Source organism: Myotis myotis, unplaced genomic scaffold (genome assembly GCF_014108235.1).
Source record: "Myotis myotis isolate mMyoMyo1 unplaced genomic scaffold, mMyoMyo1.p scaffold_m19_p_18, whole genome shotgun sequence".
NCBI classification, from domain to species: domain Eukaryota; kingdom Metazoa; phylum Chordata; class Mammalia; order Chiroptera; family Vespertilionidae; genus Myotis; species Myotis myotis.
The window spans coordinates 30,482,359-30,498,656 of record NW_023416322.1 but is presented as its reverse complement, the minus strand read 5'-3'; the positions used below and the strand labels follow the sequence as shown (position 1 = coordinate 30,498,656).

Below are 16,298 nucleotides of genomic sequence, written 5' to 3'. Positions count from 1 at the left end.
GAAAGTCAGGCCTGAGGACCGCTGACCTTTGGTGTTGACTGCTGCCTACTTCTCCATCTCTGCTGCCACTCACCCAAGCAGTCCTGAGCTGCTCAATTCCTCCGAAGCACCTGCGCCCCATCAGCACATACTGGAAACATCCCCATCTGTTCCTCGAGGATGAAAATCGTTTCACCATTAGAGGGCTCAAATGTTACCTCCAGGAGCCTTCAGAGGCTGCAAGAGTTTGGCCCTTTCTTCTCGCTGACTCCAGAGAGCCTTGCTCACGCCGCTTTGGGTACATAGCAGACGTGTCTAATCGCTCATTTATGCGCCAGCCCTGCCCTAGACTCAGAGTCCCCAGAGGCCAGTACTGTTTTCTGTTCACCTCTGTGGCCCTAGAGCCCAACACAGCGACTCTCAGCAAAGCTTCTCTTAATGCAAGTAAAACAGTCCCAGGGCAGGAGAAATGTGAGGAGACGGTCATGGACGGAGATGGGAAGGGGAGTGGGTCAGGATTTAGAGACCCCACATTGAAGACACTGAGAACTCAACAGGGAACGCGCTCCTTCATGCCATATCCTCCTCTCTCTCACACTCAGAGAACTACTATTTGAAGAAAAAAAAAAAAAAGTTGCCAAGCTTTATTTAGTTGTATTGGTTAACATCTAGCCCTATATCCCACCCACCCTGTGCAGCCCCTGGGTAAACTCAGCTACCCTTCCCTCCAGTCTCATTTCTTGTCCTCCTCCTTCTTTTCTTTCTTGCCATCCTTGGTGGCCTGGGAGGCCAGGGAGCCCATGGCGTTTCGAATGGCCTCATTGTTGGGGTCCACACCTGGAAGGTTCTCCAGGACGCTCTGCAGGAACTCGGGGTCCTGCATCACGTCGTAATCATCCTCCTCCTGGAAAAGGGCAGTGTCAGTGTGGGGCGGGGGGGGCGGGGAGCACACTGCTGCCTGCGCCCCTCTCTCCAGTCTGGGGGTGAGGGACACCTCTGGCCAAAGGCAGGAAGGAAGATTCAGGAAAACACCCAGTATCTATATAGTATGAATGCAAACACGTGTCATCTCCATAGAGAAGAAACCTGAGAGCTTTGCTTCCTGGGCTCGAAGGGTAAAAACACACCATCACTTTTAGGTTTCCGGCTATCACACACCCACTCCTCTTTTCTTTTTCCTAGACCTGCTTTTCACTGTCCTGGGAAGATGACATCCTAGAGAACTGTCCAGCCTGCTCCCACCAGCAGGGGAGGAAAATTACAGAGTACTAGGACCCTTCTCCAACCCCAATCACTAGCAAGGTTTACACGCAAGAAATATTTATCCACGTGTTTGTTTCCATGTGCTCCTCAAAGAGCTCACCTATAACCCCAAAAGGAGGAACTGTCCTAGGCCGAGAGAGCCAAGGATCTGAGCAAGGGGGGAGGGGGGGTTGCGTTAAGCTTGATGAGCTCACCTTGGCGGGCTCAGAGGTGTCCATGGCTGAACTGGCATCAATGTCAGATGATTCTGCCTGGCCAAACTCTGAGGAAAAAAGGCCAGTCTGTTCAGTTCCATTTCCCCACCCCAACCTCTCCGTCCGAAAACTACCGCCCAGGCCTGGCTCACCTGCGCCCTGCAGGGACATCTGCATGGCATATGCGATCTGCTCTTCCTCAGTCATGCTGCTTAGGTCAGGGAGCCCGGTGCGGCTGAACTCCTGCTGGCCGATGGTCATTTTCAGCAGGGCGTCGTCTGAGTCTGGGAAAGGAAGACAGTGGCAGGATGGAACTGGTGCCATATGCCACACAGACCCACCCCAAAGCACTCCCTCCGCCCACATATTCCCATGCTGCCCGACCCCCCACTCCCATGGAGCACCCCGCAGTCCCGGGACTTCAGATTCCACCTCTTTCACCTTCAGTCCCAGTCGGAGCAATCCCAGCCTCAGCAGCAGAGGCTGCGGCTGCCCGACGGGCCTCCTCCTCCTGCCGCTGCCGCTGCTCTTCCATAGAAACGCGAAGGGCCTGGCGGAGGACAGGGCAAGGTCAGATGTTCTCCCACCCTCCCTCACTCGTGGGGAAGTCAGCTGAGGGGTGGCAAAGGAGCACAATGCCATATGGAAAAGCCAGAGAGGTGATACAGGAAAAAAGGACCCGGGAGAAGCCTGGGGTTTGATCAGGAAAAGCGAACAAGAGTCTGACACTGTTGCCCTTAGAGATCAGATGCAATTCTGCAGCAGAGGGACAAAAAGGGGGGTCTGGGAAAATGAGCGGGGTGTGTAGGCCTGTTAGCCCTACAGGAGCTGTGTGGCGTGTGGTGTGTCCGTAGAGGTCAAAGCAGGACCCTTGGGCTCTACCTGAGGTCAACGTTTGCTCACCAGGGCCAGCTCAGGATCAGCACTGGGATCCACTCCAAATTCAAAGTCACTGGCACCAAGACCCAGCATGGCACCGCCTTCACCAGCCAGAATCGGAGAACTGATGAGGGCATCAGCGAGGCTGGGCCCAGGAGGAACTGTCACCAGATGAGATCCAGTTCCATCTTTGCCATTCAACGTGTTCACAAAGGCTGTCAGCTTTTCCGTGTTCACTTCCTGGGGAGGAAAGAACACAGAGACTCTCCTTGCTGCCCGGCTCACTCGCCATTCTCGCCATTCGTCCTCGTCTGCAGCTACTCTCCACAGCACAGGCCCCTCTGGGTAAGGACTCTTCTCAGGCTATAACCAAATCAAGTCAATGCCCCCCAACTAGTCCTTACTCACCTCTTCCCCAAAATTGATAATGTCAACATTTACTTTCTCCTTCTTGAGGCGTTTTGCCAGTTTCACCAGCTGGGAAGAAGGGGAGATACATGAGGAAATCCGTCCGACACCATCAGGGCAAGTGACACACCTCACAAAAGCACACAGAACTCTGCTGACCTCCCCAAGGTCCCCCAGTAGAAACACTAAATTCTGCACATCCAACTTTCCCCAAAGTGATGAACCCACTGCCCCTGCCAGGCTCGCCTAAGGCTGAAAGACCCATTCCAGATACTTCCCACCCAAAACCCCAGCTGCCACGGGGACTCACATCCTTCTCGTTGTCCTCCACGGGGCTCCCCACAAAGGCAATGATGCGCATCTTGTGATTCTTGCCCTGTCGGTGCTTCAAAGCCAACTTGTAAAGGAAGAGGAAGTGCTCAGTCAGCCTGAGCAATCACTGGCCTCTTTCCTGTCACTCGGTTGTTGTTTTCTTATGGTTTCTACGTACCTCAAGTCTACCATCATGCTCACACAAGGTCTAACCCCTTTCCTTCACTCCCCCATTCTTGTCATTCATCCCACCATATCCTTCCTACTCCTTCTGTAGGCCATCTCTCTTCCCTCGCTCTGGTTCTGGCCCAAGATTCCAGGGGAGAAATGAACAACGTTGGGGGCAGAACCTCAGAGCAAGGAGGAACCATCAAAGGGATCCAGGACTCACATGGGCCACTCGGATGCCAGTGCAGAAGGTGATCTTGCCCTTGGGCTGGACAGTATGAAGCTTGGACAGGATGCGGCCGGTGTCAGGGGTGAGTGTGGTCAGTACTTCACAGTCACTGGGATATGGGGAAAGCATTTCCATGATTTCAGGTCAAAACAAGTGTCTCTAAACTATGTTTGACTCATCTTTAATTTAGAGAACTTGACAATAACTGTAATCTCTACTTTTCTTTAACATCTAAAAGTTGTCAATGCAAGGAATAACAAGTTATAATTATATGAGATGTGGATGTTATCTTCTTATAATAATCATTCACAATACAGTTAACCCTTCAACAACAAGGGGCACAGTGAAAAATCCATGTATAAGTTTTGACTCCCCCAAAACGTAACTAATCCCTGAGTATCCATGGGGGATTAGTTCCAGGACACCCCACAGATACCAATATCTGCAGATGCTCAAGTCCCTTATAAAAAATAGCATAGAAGCCCTAGCCCAGTGGTCGGCAAACTGTGGCTCGTCAGCCACATGCGGCTCTTTGGCCCCTTGAGTGTGGGTCTTCCACAAAATACCGACTTCTGCGCATGGGCCACGAAGTTTCAATCGCACTGTACATGCGCGCCCACACGTGGTATTTTGTGGAAGAGCCACACTCAAGGGGCGAAAGAGCCGCATGTGCCTCGCGAGCCAAAGTTTGCCGACCACTGCCCTAGCCGATTGGGCTCAGTGGATAGAGCATCAGCCTGCGGACTGAAGAGTCCCAGGTTCGATTCCGGGACTCGATCCCCAGTGGGGGACGTGCAGGAGGCAGCAGATCAATGATTCTCTCTCATCATTGATGTCTCTCTCTCTCACTCTCCCTTCCTCTCTGAAATCAATAAAATATACATATTTTTAAAAAATAGCGTAGAACAGTGCATACAGTTGGAACCTCCAACCAAGATAAAAAATACTGGTTTTGATCCACAACTGGCTGAGTCCATGGATAAAAATCCTGGGGATACGAAGAGCCAACTGTATATTTATTTTTTTGAAATCTGTATCCAAGTGGACCCAGGGAGTTCAAATCCATATTGTTCAAGGACCAACTATATATACATTTATCAAGTCATTATGTGGTATATCTTAACCTTATACAATGGTACATATCAATTATACCTCAATCAAACCGGGGGGGGGGGGCGGGGGGGGAATCCAGTGCTCAGATGTGAGGCACAGGAAATAAGTAGTTGATTTTGTAAAAACCTGCTCTCTCCCTTCCAGTGCTTCCCCCTTACTTCTCTCATGCTATCTTGCTGGCAGGGCTGAAACTCCTCCACAACTATTGGATGCTACTATGATTCTCTCTCACCGTCTCCATTTCCAGACTCATTTTCCCGCGAACAAGATGCATACTGGGATGAGTGGTTACTCATTTGCGGATTATCAATTCCTAAAGCAAATCACTTTGGACGTAACAGGACTCTGACCCCAAATCACTTTTCACAGACTTTAAAAACACTGTGAAATTTTATCCCAGGAGATTGAGCTTCATAACTGTATTAAATTCAGGTTGATATAAAACCAAGTTACTATTTATATTTACACTAAACAGTGAAGAAGGTAGTCCAGGAAGGTGATGGGCAAAAAAAGCCTCACGAAATCTACAAAAGGGTAGCAACCTGGACTCCACAGTGGGTGACATATGGGAAACCCCCACCTCCTCTGTCCCACGTACTTGGCCAGTGTGATGAGGCCCACGTTGTTCTCAGGGTTGCTACGGGTCTTGGAGTGACATACTATGTTGACAGCGTCCTGTTGGGCCTGCAGCCGGGTAGGTAAGAAGTCCCCATTCCGCATATACTCGCTGTTGTCCACGCTACCGATTAGGAGTGAAGGAGAGAAAAGACATTGTATAGGACCCCAGGCATCCTCTCCAGTTTCAGGGACCTGTGAGAGGAATTGTGCGGGGGTCTAAGAGTAGCTCTCCGTCTTTGTGGAGCTCAAAATCACCTCCAGCTCTTTCTTTTAATATATAGATGACCCGGCCCGAACTCAAACTTACCAACTCAAAATGACCAAAGGAAGAAAAAAAAATTAAATCTCTACTCCACAGCGATTTTGATAAACATCAAAGGTTGCAATCTACTGATATATCACAACCGTCTGCACGTGTTATTAAATATTGTCAAGGATGAATATTCTAAGTCTGCCATTAAAATGGGAGTATTCCATTTTAATGGTAAGAAATGAAGAAGGCAACTTAAAAATACGTATAAAATAACACACTTGGCAGCACTGAATGCAGGAAAGTACAATGTAGTCATCTGATTAAATGTATAACTCCTGGACTGAACTGCAAAAATGAGGTTTCATGAATTTGGAATCTTACCTCTCCTATCCCCACAACTTTTCATAATCTACCAGAATCCAGATCATATGACTACAAACTCCAGCTTCCCAGAGACCAAAAGAAGGCAGATAAGGGAAGCAGTTATACAAGCCCCAGAACAGAATCAATTCTTAAAACTCTAACAATCGCCCGACTGGAGTAGCTCAGTGTTTGAGCATCGAACTACGAACCAGCAGATCACAGTTTGATTCCCAGGAGGATCATATGCCTGGATTGTGGGCTCAATCCCCAGTGTGGGGGTGTGCAGGAGGCAGCTTATCAGTGATTCTCATCATTGATGTTTCTATCTCTCTCTCCCTCTTCCTTCCTCTCTGAAATCAATAAAATTAAAAACAAAAGAACTCTAACTATCAACGATCCCATCTGTGTTAATGAATAAAGCCGTGTCCTAGATAAGACACCTCATTTCTACTGCTGAGCAAAATACGGATAAGGCAATTTTCTTCTTTAGTATCCTTTGCCTGGCAACATATACGAACCAAAAATGATGAAGACAGGTCATTAAGTAGCTACTGGAAGGTAAGTGGAACAGAAGTAAAGGGCAGTCGGTGTTCTTCAGGCACAGGTTCAAATCCCCATTCTGCTACTTGCTAATTCTATGATCCTGAAGAAGTTACTTAATTTCTCTAAGGTCCACTTATTTCATGTATAAAATGGGTTTTATTGTACCAACCCTATTGGACTGCTCTGAGGATTAAATGCATGGAAAGTACTTAGCGCAATACCTAACAGTAAGCATGAAACTCAGACTCATTCTTATACTGGAAACTCAATCTATATAAAGGGCACCAAGGGCTGACGCTACTGACCATGCATTATTATTCCTTTTCCCCCAATACACTGTTTCTGGTTATTCCCCCAACAGGGAAGTAATTGCCTCTCTAGCTTAAAGTACAGTGATGAGTCCAAATAAAAAAAAAACAATGAAGGCTTTGAGGATCATCCAGATGGAACAGTTACTAAGTATAAGGATTGTGGGCAAGACCCACAAATGGATGAAAGCTGGAAGAAAGGTGTCAAAATGAGAAAAGGGCGCTTGACGGACAGTGAAGAACATGGCAGTGTTCTTTGTTGTGTATCAGAACCCCTGGGAGGGTGATGGCAGTGGCGGTGGTGTTAACAACATGGATGCTTAACATCTAGCTACGCATCCAAAAAAATCACATTGCTTAGTTTTCCCAATTTTGAACTTTATACGAATGGGATAATGTATGTGCTTTTTGTGACGACTTTTGCTCAACAGTGTGTAATTTTTCCCCATCAAAAATTCATATCAAAATAGTATTATCCAGCTATTCCATAAAAGTCTTCATTAAAAAAAAAAAATACACATGCCTAGACTTCCCTGGCTGGGAGGTCTGACTCAGCAGATTGAGAGTAGAGTCAAACAGTAACAATTTTTAATAAACTCCTCCTGAGAATTCTGAGAAAGCAAAGCTTGAGGGCCCACAAAAAAAAAAAAAAAAAAAAGAAAAAGAAAAGAAAAGGAGAGAAGGGGTGGCTTTCATCATCATTCTGTGCCTGAGCTATTCCAACAGGCCACCAATAAGCCAAATCTTTCCTCCAGTACCAAGCCGGGTCATTATGAAATGCCATTGTGTGTACTTCTCTGCCTCCACCATCCTCCGAACTTTTTCAACAGTCCTCTATTGAAGGGTACAGGACAGAGTCCAACCACCCTCAATGCAACATTTGGGGTCTTCTACCTGGGCCCATCTACCTTTCAGAACGAAAAGGAGCACCCACACACCAACCATCTGATAAGAAGCCACACTAGTCAGTTTCCTAATCCCTAGCATGCCTGGGGCATTTACCTCTCAGCAGCTTTATGCCCTTCCCCCCTCTTCTTCCCAACATTTACCTAAATCCCTTCAAGGTCCCTCTTTCTTAAGGGCTCCTCAAGCACCAGTGCTATACTTTTTACAGAAAACCATCACATACATTTTACCTAACTGTGGTCTATGATCCCCATTTTATAGGCAGATTTACTACATTCTCGAGAACACACAGCTTGTAAATAACAAAACACACGCACAGGTTTTTGGATTCCAAATCCTGTCCCCTTTACACATGCTCTCTCCCAGAGGCTGCCAGGTTTAGCAAACAAAGACACAACTCCCAGCTCAATCTGAATTTCAGATAAACAGCAAATAACTTTCTGGTATAAGTATGTCCCATGCAATATTTGGCACATACTTACATCCACTTTTTTTTTTTTTTTTTAATTTTTGTGAGTTTATTTGAGCCAAACTGTCGACATATGCCGGGAAGCAGAACCTCAATGAATTGAGATAGTGCTCCCCTTACATCCACTTTTTAAAAAAATATTGAAAAGTGTTATTGATCTGAAATTCAAATTTAACTGGGCATCCTATATTTTATCTGGCAATGCTATCCTCTCCCCCAAAAGAAAACCCCTGTCTCCCCCAACTGACGATGTGTGTGTATTTATGTACTATACTGTGTTACAGTCTATGCTCACTCGTGGAAGGAACTCTTGAAACCTTGCAAAAGTGTGTCCTCGGCTTCTAATCCAACTCAATACATACTCGGCCCAAGTCTGGGGCTGGCTCACCTTGAAATCCCTGCCGCACCACTAAGTTAGCTGCGTGACTGTGGGTAAGTCATTCAAAATTGCTGAGGCTGAGTACCCTCCCCTGTAACTCAGTGCTGGGAGGCCGAAGGGAGATCAAGTCCGGGAATGCCCGCCACATAGACAGCACCATAAACGGCCCCTCCGGAGAAGGCACGGGGAGGTCACAGGTGCAGACGCGTGGCCGGGCCGGGAAGGGACCGATCACACAGCCCTGCCTCACATCTGCGGTGCAGGAGGGAGAGGAGGGCAGAAGACGAGTCTGAGAAGCATGGCTCTGACCACAGACAGACCGGGGGCTGGTCTAGAGACGGCGACGCTGGCATAGGGAGAGGCCGCGGGGACCGGCCGGTCAGTGGCCTCCGCGGGGTGCGGGTCAGCACAGGGTACCCGGGCCCGTCCTCCTTCCCGGGGCCCGGGATGACTCAGGGAGTCGAGAGCTCCTGCCCTCCCGGCCCACGGGCGCGTCTCGCCCACCAGCCCCCCGGCCCTGCCCCCGGCTCACCCGGCCTCCGCGCGCCCCGACCCAGCCCCGCCCCTCACGAAGCCCCTAAGTCGTTACTCACCAAACCATAGTGCTTTCCAACACCATCTTGCCACCTTCCTCCCTCCCGGACAGGGTCTCCTGGGCCTCCTAACACCGACTCCTCCAATTGGCCCAGCACTCATAACCAATCGCAGACCTCGGCTCGGCCAGCTGGTTCCGCCTCCACCCCGCGCTGCGTTCTGGGAGTTGTAGGCGCAGCCAAGATAAAAGGGATGTGAGGGAGGCGGGGTGGCCGAAGTAACACAAAAAATGTTACTACCCACCATTCGAGTTCTCTGGTGGAGTTTCCTGCTGGGGGCATCTAAGCGAAGCTGTGGGGGAACCTTTGGAAGTGCTCGTGGATGTGCAGGGTCCAGCGCCCGTCATTTTCAAACAGTGGTGGGATCACTTTTTTTCAGCTTCCACTGTTTCCCACAGCACTTTGTTCATAATTACTAAACGCTTCTCTCTCTGAATTGCAATCATTTGTGATTTCTCTCTCTCCCATTTTATTAGGGCAGGAGACATGTCAATCATTGCAATCTCGGAGCCCAGTACAGAGCCTGACACATGGTAGGAGCCCAGAAAAAAGTTTGACAAATCAGTAATTTTACCGAATCTCCCAAAGAATAGGAGACAAACACCAGTAAACCATTTTGATTTGTTAATCAACAGTAACATTTAAGCCCTAACTGGTTGGCTCAGTGGATAGAGCATCGGCCTGTGGACTGAAAGGTCCCTGGTTCGATCCCAGTCAAGGGCACATGCCCGGAGTTGCGGGCTCCATCCCCAGTAGGGGGTGTGCAGGAGGCAGCTGATCAGTGATTCTCTTATCATTGATGTTTCTATCTCTCTCTCCCTCTCCTTTCCTCTCTGAGATAAATAAAATATATATATAAAAAAAGAGTAACATTTAAAATGCTTTGAATTACTTTCCACCACTCACACACGTCTGGAAATCCCAGGTGTCTATCTTGAAGGGAAGAGAGAAAGAAGGAAGGGACCAAGCATGGCAACAGAACACCAAACTTGGAAACAGGAGAGAGGAGTGTTGTAGATATTACCTAGATATTGGTAAAGTTTCAATGGATATGTTCAAAAGTTACTGGTAACCATTACAGATTGTATAAGAGTAAAATCTCCGTATCACTAGAGGAGGGGAAAAGTCAATATAACTATAGACAGGAAAGAGGAAAAATTTAAAAAAAACAACAACACAGAAAAATAGTGTCAAGTTCAAACATAACTAAAATATTTTTAAAAACAAGACAAGAATTATATTTTTAAAAACAAAGAAAAAATATATAATGTAACTAGAGACACAAAACTAAGTGAGAAAAGGTAAAAATAAAGGGAGAGGAAAACGCAACATATGAGGCAATAGTAATAAAAGAAAGCATATGTAGCTATATTAATATTGCACAAAATAGGAATTAAAATAAATAGCTAAAATAAAATCAAGAGAATATTTCATAAAACATAAAATTAATCAACAAAAATGCTACTGTTTAATCAGAATAATGAAACTCCAAAGATAAGTTAAACATCAGGAATAACTATAAGTTGGTATTCTAAATGTAGAAGTAAATAAAGACAAACATTCAACCCAAACAAAGGGACTAGGACCTGAATGAATAGTGTCATCATGGTTCTGGGAAAACATGATCCATGATATCTGTGCAGGGAAGTGTCACCATTTCAGCTTTAGTCAGTCATTTAATAAACTGCGAACAGCTTTTTGTTACCAAACTTTAAAAAGTCTATGGAGATATTGCAAAGAATACAAAATATAATAGCTGTTAAAAATAAGATAGTGAAAATTAGATCCTATAAGATTGATTTGATTCAACCTGAAGATCAGAGAACTACATGGGTGGGCAAACATAGGTTTACAGTTGTCAGTCCTAGAAACAGTTTGTTCTTATGTTATTATTTATTAACTAGAGGCCCAGTGCATGAAATTCATACATGAGGGGGGAGGGTGTCCCTCAGCCTGGCCTGCGCCCTTTCACAGTCCAGGAGCCCTCGAGGGATGTCTGACTGCCACGGAGGCGGGAGAGGTGAGCCCGTCTCAGGGCTTCTGGCTGAGCAGTGCTCCCCGTGTGGGAGCACACTGACCACAGGGGGCAGCTCCTGCATTGAGCATCTGCCCCCTGGTGGTCAGTGCACATCATAGCGACCAGTCATTCCGCCATTCGGCCTATTTGCATATTAACCTTTTATTATATAGGATTATTGTATTATTTTCCACACAACTGTAAGCCTACTTTTGTAATACTCTCTTCAAATAGAAAAAACATTCTGTTAGAACTATGTCAGAAGCTTTTCAAATAGCGATGTGCAAGTTGCAATAATACACATAAACACTGAAATCTGATAGGATCATATTTCAGTAAAACAAAAGCTCTATAATGAAAAGAACCAATAACAAAAAAACCCAACAGCAATGAATTCATTTACCTGTGGGCCAAGCACTATTCTGGGTACTTGGAAGGGAGCAAAACAAAGAAAGTCCTGCCCTTATGGAGCTTACATTCTTTGGGGACAGACAGACAATAAATCAATAAGTAAATATAGTCAAATAATGGTAAGTACTGCAAAGAAAAATAAATGGGTGGTTCTAAGCATATAAATAGGATATCAGGGAGCCTTACATTAGAAACCTGAAGGGCACCTGGGGGAAAGCACCAAGTGCAAATGCCCTGAGTCAGGATGTACTTTAAGTGCAAGGAGACCAGTAGAGGCTGGAGTAGAAGGAGAGGCAGAAAGAGAATAAATAAAGCCAGAAAACATAGGGAGTTCAGAGGCTAGCTCGTGGACAGCCTCATGGATCAAGGACTCTGAGATAAGGATCTGTTGGGAAGTTTTCCGCAGAGGATTGATAGACTCTGACTTAATGTTTTGATAGGACAGCTCTGGCTGCTGCATTGAGAAAAGATTACAGAAGGAGATAGATCAGTTAGGAGACTACAATAATCTGATGATATGATGGTGGCTTATTCCAGGGTGGTAACAAGATGTGAAAATGGTGACATATAGTTGGATTTTGAGTATATTGTGAGATACAAAACTGATAGAATTTCCCAATGGGTTTGATGGAGGATGTAAGGCAGTGGGTTCTCAACCTTCTGGCCCTTTAAATACAGTTCCTCATGTTGTGACCCCCAACCATAAAATTATTTTCGTTGCTACTTCATAACTGTAATGTTGCTATTGTTATGAATCGTAATGTAAATATCTGATATGCAGGATGGTCTTAGGTGACCCCTGTGAAAGGGTCGTTTGACCGCCAAAGGGGTCGTGACCCACCGGTTGAGAACAGCTGATGGAAAGGAAGGGATTATTAAGTAAGACACCAGAATTGGTTCTAAGCATGTTTCTGTACAAAACAACATGAGATTAAATCAAGCATAAGAAAAAATGGTGCAGGCAGGCTCGCCCCGCCCCCTCCTCACCTGCGGCTCCAGCCCTGCTGCTCTCCGTCTCCTGCTCCTTCTGCCTCCCGCTCCTTCTGCCCCGGACAAGTTAGATTCACCCCAGGGAGAAGGAGCCTGGTCCCTCCTGCGCCCCGAAAGGTTAGTTCCGGCAGCCGGGAGGCCGCGGCTGCGTGCGGGGCGGGCCGCTTGAAGGGCGCCCGGCCCCTCGAGGGTCATCCGCCGCTGGTCGCTCGCTCCCTCCGCTGCGCCGGGCGCCGGAGGCAGGGTTCCGCCCTCGGGATGCGGCTAGGGGGCCTCCCCCCCCTCCGCCCCCCGCGAGTTGTGAAGCGCCTGTAGCTGATCTAGCTGTGCGGTCCCAGGAGCACATTGTGAAGAGTTGGGGGAGTTGGGTCCCCCGAGAGGTGTAACCGGGCACTCGGTGGTGGTCCTGAGTTGCACGGGGAGAAGGTCCCTGCCAAGATAGTTGTAGAGTTTTCTGGCCAATGGTCACAACACCTTTTGCTCGACCACACGTGAGCGCCATCCAGGGGCTGACTGTCGGTATGATTTCAGTGTAGGGCGCGGTGCACGTGCATGTATGTGTATGTGTGTCAGTCTTCGTGCATGTGCGTGTGCGCGCGCGCGCCCGGTCTGCTGAGTGTAATTTTTAAAATCTATTAAAAATCTGCCCTGGCTGGTTTGGCTCAATGGGTAGAGCGTCAGCCTGCAGACTGAAGGGTCCCAGGTTTGATTCTGGTCAAGGGCACATGCCTGGGTTTCGGCTTGATCCCCAGTAGAGGGCATGCAAGAGGCAGCCAATCAATGATTCTCTCTCATCATTGATGTTTCTATCTCTCCCTCTCCCTTCCTCTCTAAAATCAATAAAATATGTTTAAAAAAAAAAAATGGTGCAATCAAAAGACTCAGTACGCCCTGGCCAGTTTGACTCAGTGGATAGAGCGTCAGCCTACGGACTCAAGGGTCCCAGGTTCGATTCCGGTCAAGGGCATGTACCTTGGTTGCGGGCACATCCCCAGTAGGGGGTGTGCAGGAGGCAGCTGATTGATGTTTCTCTCTCATCGATGTTTCTAACTTTCTATCTCTTTCCCTTCCTCTCTGTAAAAAAATCAATAAAATATATTTTAAAAAAAGACTCAGTAAACAGGAGGTGTATGAGGTTGCTGCTAGCATAACACAGAATATTGTTTTATAGCAAACTTTTTGTTGTTAATCCTCACCCAAGGATATTTTTCCCATTAATTTTTTTTTTAAAGAGAGTAAAGGGAGTTGGGGAGTGGGGAAAGAAAGAGCAATGTGAGAGAGAGAGATCGATTGATTGATTGATTGCCTCCCTCACATAGCCTACCGGGGCTGGGGAACACACCTGCAACCCTTCAGTGCTTGGGCTGATGCTCTAACCACTTAGGAACACAAGCCAGGGCTATCTCAAACTTTTTTGAATAAGTAGAGCACACTCTAAAATAACAATACAAAGTATAGTATACTAAGTACATAAGCCAGTAACAGCTGTTTATCACTACCAAATATTATGGAATGCACATAATTATATGTGATATACTTTTACCCAACTGACAGTGCAGGTTTGTTTATACCAGCATCACCACAAACATGTGAGTAATGTGAGTGACATTATGATGGCTATCATGTCACTAGGCAATAGGAATTGTTAGCTCCATTATAATCCATCCCATGGGGCCACCTTTATTTATGCAGTCTGTCATTAACTGAAAATGTTATGTGGCACATGATTGTATTTATAAAAAATTCATTTGTAAGAACACTGGCTAACATTGACCACTGACTGGATATTTTTATTAAGGAATTATTCATATTTTAAGGTGTAAGAATGTTATAGTTATGTTTTTAAAAAGTTCTTATCTCATCCTGGCTGGATTGGCTCAGTGGATAGAGCATCAGCCTGCAGACTGAAGGGTCCCAGGTTTGATTCTGGTCAAGGGCACATGCCCGGGTTGCAGGCTCCATCCCCAATAGGGGGCCTGCAGGAGGCAGCTGATCAATGATTCTCTTTCATCATGGACATTTCTATCTCTCCCTCTCTGAAATCAATAAAAAAATATATATTTTTTAAATTTATTTTTTATTATTAAAGGTATTACAAATGTGTCCTCATCCCCCCCGCCCTGCACACTCACGCTCCCATCCCCCTGTTGTCTATGTCCATTGGTTTGGCTTATATACATGTATACAAGTCCTTCGGTTGATCTCTTCCCCTTACCCCCGCCCTCCCCTACTTTCCTTCTGGGGATTGATAGCCTGATCGCTGGTTCTCAGTCTTTGGATCTGTCCCTTTTCATCAGTCTACGTTGTTCTCTATAATCCACAAATGAGTGAGATCATGTGGTATTTATCTTTCTCTGACTGGCTTATCACTTAGCATAATGCTCTCCAGTTCCATCCATGCTGTTGCAAAAGGCAAGAGTTCCTTTTTTTTCCTTTACCGCAGCATAGTATTCCATTGTGTTTATGTACCTATATATATTTTTTTAATATATTTTATTGATTTTTTACACAGAGGAAGGGAGTGGGATAGAGTCAGAAACATCAATGAGAGAGAAACATCGATCAGCTGCCTCCTGCACACTCCCCACTGGGCATGTGCGCGCAACCAAGGTACATGCCCTTGACTGGTATCGAACCCGGGACCCCTGAGTCCGCAGGCCGACACTCCATCCACTGAGCCAAACCGGTCAGGGCGAAAAATATATATTTTTTAAAAAGTCCTTATCTCTTGAGTTATATGTTGAAATATTTATGGATGAAAAGATAGGATGCCTTGGATTTATTTTTAACTTAATTCTTTGGAGTTGCAGAGAGAAAGTTGGGGAGGGGTAGGTAGAAAATATAGATGAGACAGATTGGTCTTATACAGATATTGATGGAAGTTGGGTGATGGGTACATGGTAGTTCATCATACTACTCTACTTTTTTTTGTTTTTTAATATATTTTATTGATTTTTCACAGAGAGGAAGGGAGAGGGATAGAGAGTCAGAAACATCGATCAGCTGTCTCCCCACTGGGGATGCGCCCGCAACCAAGGCACATGCCCTTGACCGGAATCGAACCCGGGACCCTTGAGTCCGCAGGCCGACGCTCTATCCACTGAGCCAAACCGGCTAGGGCCATACTACTCTACTTTTGATTTGGAAACTTCCATAATAAAAATAATCTTACAGCCTTGGCGGTTTGGCTCAATAGACAAAGCGTTGGCCTATGGACTGAAGAGTCCCAGGTTAGATTTTGGTCAAGGGCATATGCCTGGGTTGTGGGTTCGATTGACCCCCAGTGTGGAGTGGGTAGGAGGCAGCCCATCAATGATTCTCTCATCATTGACGTTTGTTTCTCTCTCTCTCCCTCTCCCTTCCTCTCTGAAATCAATAAAAATGTATTTAAGCCGAAACCGGTTTGGCTCAGTGGATAGAGCGTCGGCCTGCGGACTGAAGGGTCCCAGGTTCGATTCCGGTCAAGGGCATGTACCTGGGTTGCGGGCACATCCCCAGTGGGGGGTGTGCAGGAGGCGGCTGGTCGATGTTTCTCTCTCATCGATGTTTCTAACTTTCTATCTCTCTCCCTTCCTCTCTGTAAAAAATCAACAAAATATATTTTTAAAAAAAAGTATTTAAAAAATAAATAAAAATATTACAGGAGATATTGACCTGCTTCTTGTGCACTTGAAAAACTAAAGAATAAACAGTTTAATTTGGAATCTATTTTAACTGGCAAATCTTTTATTTAAAAAAATGAAGGAGCCCTAGCCGGTTTGGCTCACTGTATAGAGCATCAGCCTGCAGACTGAAGGGTCCCAAGTTTGATTCTGATCAAGGACACATGCCCAGGTTGTGGGCTTGATCCCCAGTAGGGGGGCATTCAGGAGGCAGTCAATCAATGATTCCCTCTCATCATTA

General features: G+C 46.3%; 1 protein-coding gene across 5 annotated transcripts; it reads right to left on the bottom strand.

Annotated features, from left to right (window-relative positions):
- Nucleotides 1-591: 591 nt before the first annotated feature.
- PSMD4 (proteasome 26S subunit, non-ATPase 4) lies at nucleotides 592-9,130 on the bottom strand. 5 transcript variants are annotated; one of them, XM_036344909.1, is made up of 11 exons: nucleotides 8,978-9,130; nucleotides 8,394-8,636; nucleotides 5,144-5,284; nucleotides 3,427-3,541; nucleotides 3,034-3,120; nucleotides 2,724-2,792; nucleotides 2,340-2,555; nucleotides 1,869-1,986; nucleotides 1,589-1,720; nucleotides 1,437-1,504; nucleotides 592-883 (listed from the first exon to the last, which is right to left on the bottom strand). In XM_036344909.1, exons 3-11 carry the CDS (start codon nucleotides 5,263-5,265, stop codon nucleotides 713-715), a joined length of 1,098 nt encoding a protein of 365 aa, XP_036200802.1. In that variant the 5' UTR covers nucleotides 5,266-5,284; nucleotides 8,394-8,636; nucleotides 8,978-9,130; the 3' UTR covers nucleotides 592-712. The 5 variants fall into 5 exon arrangements, with proteins under 5 accessions (XP_036200802.1, XP_036200800.1, XP_036200801.1 ...); XM_036344907.1 differs by lacking the exon at nucleotides 8,394-8,636 and having other exon boundaries at nucleotides 8,978-9,115; XM_036344908.1 differs by lacking the exon at nucleotides 8,394-8,636 and having other exon boundaries at nucleotides 1,878-1,986; nucleotides 8,978-9,115.
- Between the last annotated feature and the right edge of the window lie 7,168 nt (nucleotides 9,131-16,298).

Coding starts and splice junctions, on each gene's coding strand:
- PSMD4 (XM_036344907.1), bottom strand. CDS start 9,003: ATGGTGTTGGAAAGCACTATGGTTTG. Junction 5,285..8,977: donor TTGGAAAGCACTATGGTTTG/GTGAGTAACGAC, acceptor CCTAATCGGTAG/CGTGGACAACAGCGAGTATA. Junction 2,556..2,723: donor TTATCAATTTTGGGGAAGAG/GTGAGTAAGGAC, acceptor TTTCCTCCCCAG/GAAGTGAACACGGAAAAGCT.